Source organism: Chamaea fasciata, unplaced genomic scaffold (assembly GCF_029207755.1).
Source record: "Chamaea fasciata isolate MVZ Bird 193981 ecotype frontalis unplaced genomic scaffold, bChaFas1.0.hap1 SCAF_2, whole genome shotgun sequence".
Lineage (NCBI taxonomy): Eukaryota > Metazoa > Chordata > Aves > Passeriformes > Sylviidae > Chamaea > Chamaea fasciata.
The window spans coordinates 46,287,713-46,295,788 of record NW_027094087.1 but is presented as its reverse complement, the minus strand read 5'-3'; the positions used below and the strand labels follow the sequence as shown (position 1 = coordinate 46,295,788).

The 8,076-nt window shown below is 44.0% G+C and overlaps 1 protein-coding gene across 1 annotated transcript; it reads left to right on the top strand.

The window, feature by feature from the left end:
• The first annotated feature begins 839 nt into the window (after positions 1 to 839).
• GPR12 (G protein-coupled receptor 12) lies at positions 840 to 5,640 on the top strand. Its single transcript, XM_066175918.1, has 2 exons — positions 840 to 864; positions 1,445 to 5,640. The coding sequence occupies exon 2, from the start codon at positions 1,457 to 1,459 to the stop codon at positions 2,459 to 2,461; it is 1,005 nt and encodes a 334-aa protein (XP_066032015.1). The 5' UTR covers positions 840 to 864; positions 1,445 to 1,456; the 3' UTR covers positions 2,462 to 5,640.
• Positions 5,641 to 8,076: the final 2,436 nt, after the last annotated feature.

Genomic DNA, 8,076 nt, shown 5'->3' with positions numbered 1-8,076 from the left:
TCAATGATCTCAGAGGTTTTTTCCAACTTAATTGATTCTAGCATTCTATGACTCTCATATGGTTGTACACCACAGGATCACGGAAAGGTTAGGCTCCAGGGTGCCTCCGCTGATGGTCTGGTTCAGCCCCAATTCTCAAAGCACTGCCAATTAGAACAGGTCATTCAGGACCACAGAATCACAGAACTGTAGAATGGTTTGGGTTGGAAGGACCTTTAAAGATCATCTAGTTCCAAATGCCCTGCCATGGGCAGGGAGCAGGTCGCTCAGGACCCCACCCAACCTGCCTCGAACACTACCAGGGACGGCGATGCCATCAGCTTTTGAGCTACCTCCAGAGGCAGAGACACCACAACCTCTCCGGGCAAACTCGTGCTGCTAGTACTTGACTACCCCCGGAGTACGAGGATAATTTTCATTTCAATAATTCCAGGAGGCTCTGGCAGCAAGGGAAGCGCCGGCCGCTGGCCGTGGAGCAGCGGGAGGTCGGCGGGCCACAAAGGAGCGGCAGCTTTGGCAGGGCCGGGCGCGGCGATCCCTCAGGGCGGAGGAGCGGGGCGGGGGCGGCCGCCCCCTTTTCCCCCCTCACCGCCTCCCACGCGCGCACCTGCGCAGGCGCGCGGGCACGAGGCGCGCCCCCGCCCCCTCACTCCCTCGCTCCCTCGCTCGCAGCCGGGCGCACGCACACGCCCTGCGCGCGCCCGCGCGGGGGGCGCGCACCTGCGCTGCGCCCTCGGCCCCCCGCCCCGCGCGCGGCGCCGGCCCCGCTGGCGCCTGGAAGGGACCGCGGCGACCCCTCCGTGCCTCCTCCTCCTCCTCCTGCCTTCATCCATCCTTCCTCCGAGCCGCCGGGGGACAGCCCAGGTGATCCGCCGCTGGGGGTGCGTGGGGGATCTCTGTGTGTGTGTGTATGTGTGTGTGTGGTGTCCGCGTCGAGTTTGTAAGTTCTCAGAGGATATCGCCCTACTCTCCCCCCAGGCCGGGCGGGGTTTCCTCACTGGGGGTCGATGGATGATACTCCGCCTCCCCTTCTCCTTCCCCATCCTGTCCGCTCCCTCCGTGACCAGTATAATCCCGGCTGCAGGATAGCGGGGTTTTCGCCGCCCCGCAGCCGGCCCCCACCCCAAATTGCGGCGCTTAGAGGGGGGTTTAGCTGCTTTATGGGTTGCCTCCCGTGCCCGTGCCTCCCTCCCCGTGCAGGTTATCCTAAGGATCACTCAGCCTCCGTGCATCGGTCCCTTGGAGGCAGTTTTAAATATCCTCCCCCCTCCCCCGTTTTTGTTTTTATTTTCTATTGTCACATTTATGTAACAAGTGCCTGCCTGCACATCAGGCTGGTGTTGCTGTCTAGGGCGTTGCATGCTCCGGGGAGGGGGGGGTGTGTGTGTGTGATGTGTCCAGTGCTGTGGCTGAACATTAAAAAAATGTCTTTCTGTTGAAGAAGACAGGGGTTAAAATGAATGAAGATCTGAAGGTTAATTTGAGCTGGCTGCCTCAGGATCATGTAGAAGCCAGCTCTACAGAGAATGCCTCAGCTGCAGGCTCCTCCCTGGTTCCTGCCGTAGACCCTGAGCCAGAGCTTTTGGTAAACCCCTGGGACATTGTCTTGTGTACTTCAGGGACCCTTATCTCCTGCGAAAATGCCATTGTGGTTCTGATCATTTTCCATAATCCCAGTCTTCGCGCCCCCATGTTCCTCCTGATAGGCAGCCTGGCGCTGGCAGATCTCTTAGCAGGCATTGGATTGATCATCAATTTTGTTTTTGCCTACCTTCTGCAGTCAGAAGCTACGAAACTGGTTACGATTGGACTGATTGTTGCCTCTTTCTCAGCATCTGTTGGCAGCTTGCTGGCTATCACTGTTGATCGTTACCTCTCCCTTTATTATGCCCTGACTTACAATTCAGAGAGGACTGTCACTTTTACCTATGTCATGCTCATATTGCTCTGGGGAGCATCTATCTGTATTGGACTGCTGCCTGTAATGGGCTGGAACTGCCTCAGAGATGAATCCACCTGCAGTGTTATCAGACCACTCACTAAAAATAATGCAGCTGTCCTTTCGGTCTCTTTCTTGCTTATGTTTGCCCTCATGCTGCAGCTCTACATTCAGATCTGTAAAATCGTGATGCGCCATGCCCATCAGATTGCCTTGCAACACCATTTCCTGGCCACTTCCCACTATGTGACCACCCGAAAAGGAGTGTCTACTTTGGCCATTATTTTGGGGACTTTTGCTGCTTGCTGGATGCCTTTTACGCTCTATTCCTTAATAGCAGATTACACCTATCCTTCTATATACACCTATGCCACCCTCCTGCCAGCTACCTACAATTCCATCATCAATCCTGTAATATATGCTTTTAGAAACCAGGAGATACAGAAAGCACTTTGGCTCGTTTGTTGTGGCTGTATTCCTTCTAACCTGTCTCAGAGGGCAAGATCACCCAGTGATGTCTGATTGGCAGCCACGAGGACGCTCCTTAACATGTTACTTCCCAGACATTCTGTCTTTGGTTTAGATGCATTCATTAAATGGTGTGTGATGGGCTCACATAAAAACCACAGGATGGACTGACCTTTTTGTAAACAGAAAACCCCAGTGACCAAAATCAATCAAGTGGTTTAAGGAAGATTTCCAAAATCAAAATAATCAGTGTTCTTAACAGATTTATAATGTTGCTCAGGGTATTTTTGTCATATTACCCAGACTTTGCCATGTTTGCCATGATTTTACATTAAGTTTTCTAATTAAAATTAGATTGAAACAGCATACTTCTTTAAAATTGTTTATGTGATTGAGTTTAGTCATACTGCATGTTACAATCAGTTTTTTGGGTATTTTTTCCTCTTTAATTCTTTTTTAAACAGAAAAAAAATCCCCAAACCAAGTCCTGTTACCCCATCTGTATACCATCAGAATAGTCTTCAAAATAATGGCCAATTGTACTGATTTATATGGAATTTATTGTAATAATCTCAGTGCAACAAATTTGCTCTAAGTGAGAAAGCACTTGTGCAGCTTTTTTATTTTACATCTCAGCATGAATTAGGTTGACAATGGTCTTCAAGAGTTACCTGTTCTCTCATGTACTCCGGCTGGATGTTAAAGCAAGAGTTAAGCGTTGCTTTCCTTTTTAAAAGTCAGACATACGTCTTCACTTGCATGTGGGATATTGGAGCTATGTTGTTGATTTCGAAACTGACTGGGGGTATCTTTGAAATTGATGAAACAACATGGCCTCTTTTGGCTATACATTTGTAATAGATTGAAAACTAGGTTTCTCAGACAAGTTTATCTTTTCAGAAGAGTATAAGAAATGTTTCATAAAACAACCTACTGCTTGCTTGCAGCACGTATTTAGCACAACATGAAATGGTTCCCCTACATTTGTTACCAAGTTAATACTATTACCATTTGTTTTCACTGTTCTCCTATGTAATTTTAAATACCGACACTTAAAAATTCTCAAAGCATATCTGGTTCATAATTATATGCAACCAGAACTGCAGAATGAAACAGTGTTTTCTGCTTTTTTGGCAGTTTCAGTCTTTGTACTGTATACATGTCAGTTCACTTCATTATAGGACTTCATTATAGTTCTGGTCTAGAAAGCAGAGCTTCCTCTCCTGAATGGTTAAATTTCAAACTGCTTCTAACCTTTCACTGAAGCCACATTAAAAATGCTCTAGAAATAAAGCATTGTTTTCTGATTTGAAGACTACTTGATTGTCAGAGAGAAGATCTTCCTGGCACTTGTCTTCATGAAACTTACAGCGTACCCTCATGTCAGCGCATGGGAGTTTAGAGTACCGCTTCCATTAATGTTGATGGGAGCTCAGTGTGTTCGTGCCCTGGCATCAGCAGGAGGTTATACTCCCTTGAATGTCAAAGTCAGCATATTGTTTGTTGCTTCAGTACCTTCCATTAAAAAAAAAATTAAAATCCAAAACTCAAGTGTAAAAACAGCAATATTTACAGTTCAATGAAAAAATATACCTGTGTAGTAGAGATAGTAGAGACAACTGCGCTGCTGCTCTGGATTTTTCCAAATGGAATCTGTCCTTTTCATGTGGACGTTTGGATGACTGTAGCTTTTTGTGGCAAAGTTTCTGTGACGTTAAGAATCATATGCTATACACAAAGCTGAATCTCAAATGTGAGTTGTCTGTAAACAAGGCTCTGTAGAGATTTTTATGAGCAATAATTAATTTTAGTTGCAATGCTGGGTTTAAATTCTATTATTTATTTGGTTCAACCTTCATGATATTTGGTTCTTACTTGGTAATCTGATTAGTTTAATAATAATTGCATGGCATGACCCAGTAGAGCTGTGAATTTGAAGCTCCCCTGGCTTCCCTGTGATTTACAGATGCTCAGCAAGTTAGACTATGACCTCTGCTCAGTGTAGGGTGTTGGTGTTCTTTATCTACTTACGAATGATGCTAAAACTCTAGTCATTGAATATTCTTACAATTTTTTGTATAAGAAATACTCACTTCATAAATATCCATGCTATGTATGTGTGCAGTTTTGCCAGTATGCAAACTATTGGGAAATAATGGCAGTAAAAGTCATGAGATGAATAATGTAGAGAGGCTTAATAATGTAGGATGGCACTTTTAAAGAAGAAATAAGTTAAAGTCATGCCAACTTTGCTCCCCCTGCTTTTTCCCTTATTTGTTCTTCTGTATCAAATTGCTAAAAGTATGATGAAGATGAGCAGCTACAACTGTGACCAAAATTCAGTCCTGAGGGCAACTGTTGTTTTCCTTATACAGACATGTTCTCATCCTCTTGGATAACCTCGCAGGCATTAGTGTTTTTCTCTAGGCAACACCTGTGTGGTAGGGAAGCCAGAGAAAGACACCACAGAGGGAGATAATGTCATCCCCTCTTCTCATGCTGTTTCACCTCGTGTCCTTGTCATCTTCCTCACTCCACAGGCTGCGCGATTCCGCAGAGGCTCTCCAGTGTGCCGGGGGATCCGACCTCTTCCTTGTGCCAGAGCAGAGAGATTTGTAATTGGAAGCTTCTCTCCTGAGGAGCGGAGCAAGTCAAACAGAGGAAAGACAGATTAATTATAGCAATCCCACAAAGCTGGCTCGTAGGGATGTGATTTGCCCTTGTTTGAGGAGTTGTGCATGGTTACCTTCCACCACAAACAGATGAGAAATATGATTCTGCCTCCAAAGATACTGCTGTGACCTCTAGTGAGGATTTTGCCTCTTCCAGAAATATGTTCCAAAATTGAGGCTGTGCAGCATAGGGCAGAAAATCCTACTGAAAGTCAATGACATAGGTTTGCCTGCAGCTGTCAGGCCAAACTTTACCATAGTCTGCAGCACTGGGATGGGTGCTACATAACACACCTCTGAATGAGCTCTGGGAAACGGGGTCAGAGCTGTGGGTGCAAAGCTGCCTACCTCACTCACACAGAAGAATTGCTTGACAGCCAGCCACCTTTCAGACCTTGCAGAATTAAGCAACTCTCTGCTGTCCCCGCAGAATGACAGTGGAGGCCCCTGTTCTGTATGGTGAGGTGCCAGTATCCATCCAAGGTCCTCCTGAAACTGGCAGAAATCCAGCCAACTTCCAGTTTCTGATATTTTGTTGTCCCATCAAACAACAGTGCATAAGACCGGGGGGGGGGGGGACGGGGGGGGGTAGCTTTCATATTTCCACTGTAATGACAAAAGGTTGGGGTTTTTTTCTTAATATGTAATTTAGTTTAAATAATTGAAGTTCATGTTTATTTATTACCACACTTGCCCCAAAGTTAGTAACATGTTGTATCCTGATGGGAAAAAATTGCTGTGGTCAGTTTTTTTCATACGTTCATCCTCAAAGCTTAGGAGAGGAATTTTTTTTAATTGTCTCTTTTTTTTTTTTTTTTTTTTTTTACCATTTCCCCCAATAGTAGTATTTCAGCAATAAGAAGAAATATGATTTTAGCGTAAGAGCAATAAAATCCTCCATGCTGAGTAAACTCAGAGCAATAGAGAGGAAGCAATATATACTTTAGACAAAAAAAGGTAACTTGCATAAAGATTTTCAGTAAGCATAAGTCTTCCTTTGTTAAGCAGATCCAATCAGACCAACGTGAGACATTATTTCTGGTTGATATATTTTATAATCATTGAATTCCTGAATAGAATTACACAGCAATAACATTTTACCTTAATTCTTGGATCCTGAATTTGTGCTATTTGCTGAAAGAATTATGTACTGCATTGGGGAGTTTTATTCTTTTCATTGTATGGCATTTAGTTGCACAGCATTCTGTGGATAATTAATCGTGTTCAGGACTTCCAGTTATAACTTAATCCCGAGAATACCCGAGTTTGTCATGCTCATCAGGGTGACTATGATAAATGGTGCTAGCCCGTTCTGAAAACAGCTTGATTATGATACCAGTGAAGAAAACCCCTACCAATACCCAGGCTCTTCGGAAGCAAGCTCAAAGGGCTGATCCTGCTTCTGTATCTTCCTGCCATGGACACTCAGTGACATAAGCAGTTGCATCCATCCTTTAGTGTTCAGGGACCAGCCTTGAGGCATCTTGGAGTCACTAAAACTCCTCCATGGACAGCAGTGAACTTTGGCATAGACCACCGGTCATGCTGTCCCCAAAGAGCTATTATTCTCTTGCCTCATTTTCTTAGGGATTTTTTAGCTTTTAAAAATAAAATACATTCATTTAAATAATTTAAAAATTATTTACCTTTTAAAAATAAAATCCATTCAAGACTTCATTTCCCCAAGGTGATAAGCAACCTGATGTGTGACTGGAAGTTGGGATAAAATAACGTTGCTACAAAACAAGCCCCTGAAGCATAACTACACACTCATTACTTTAAAAAAGAAAGAAAGAAAGAAAGAAAGAAAGAAAGAAAGAAAGAAAGAAAGAAAGAAAGAAAGAGTGATTCTGTAGCATTCTGAACAATGTTTTCAAAATGTTGGCCCTGACTTTTGTGAAGAAAAAGTATGTAGGGTCTGGTTTTTCCGTGTACAAAAAATAAATAAAAATAAGAATTGGTCAGAGTAGTTGCTATTTAAAAACCCACTAGCCATTCTGTCACTTTTTCTGAGATACTGAATGGTTCTAGATTGGCTTAGTGGCAGTCCAGAGATGTTCCATGGAGAAAAAATAAGAGATCTCTATCTCTGCTTTTAGAGAAGTGAAAGGAAGGAACTGTAAGGGAGTGGTATAATTTATATCTCATGAATAAGCAATAGGTCAGGCAAGATAAATTAGGCATGTGTATCTCCCTCATCTGTCAGTAAAAGAATTGTGGTACTCCCAATAAACTTGAAAGGTCTCCTGTCTGGAACTACTTATTTGGTACAAGAGGAAATTACCCCTTAAAACTGGGTGCTGCTGTCTTCTTCCAGAATATGCAGTTCCTTTAATGGATCAGAAATCTGAATGAACTGCAAGGATATCTACTTTCATATTAAGTGGATGATGAAAGATGAGAGATGGAAGTCTCTATAGCTCGGTGCATCAGCCAGATTCAATCGCTCCGCACTTGAGCTTGGCTGGGAAGGATGCTGAAATAAATGCCCCCTCTGCAAGAAGGGTGTTTAGAACTGTCCATTTGGAACTTTACCCGAGGTACACAGAGCCCCCAAGAGGGTCCCTGGGGCTGCCCCTGTTCCGGGGTGTGGTGCAGCAGTCCCATGTCCCTGGGGCTGGTAGTGTAGCTGCCCCTCTTGAGTCTGTTCAGAGAGCAGAGAGGAAGAGATATGATCAGAAGTGTGGTCCACCTTCCTTGAAACTGTTGCCCCATATTTTATTCAGGTCATTACTTGTCTTGTTACCACAGTCCTGCGTGGCCCCACTTGAAATCAGAAGAGGGTTTTAGTGGCAAAATACTGAAAATTCAAAATAGGACCACCAGAAGGTTATTTTACATTAAGTCATTATGTATTTCTGTTCCTTTTGGGGAGCAGCTAAGCCTGTAACTTTGTAGTAAATGTTTCTTTGGAAACAGTATGCCTTTGCACTAAAAAAGTCCATGCTGTGGTTTTTTCACAAAAATTGTTGTGATCTTGTAAGCCCCACAAGAAGA

Bases quoted from the DNA above. Each gene is read 5' to 3' on its own strand.
- GPR12 (XM_066175918.1), top strand. From the start codon at position 1,457: ATGAATGAAGATCTGAAGGTTAATTTGAGCTGGCTGCCTCAGGATCAT.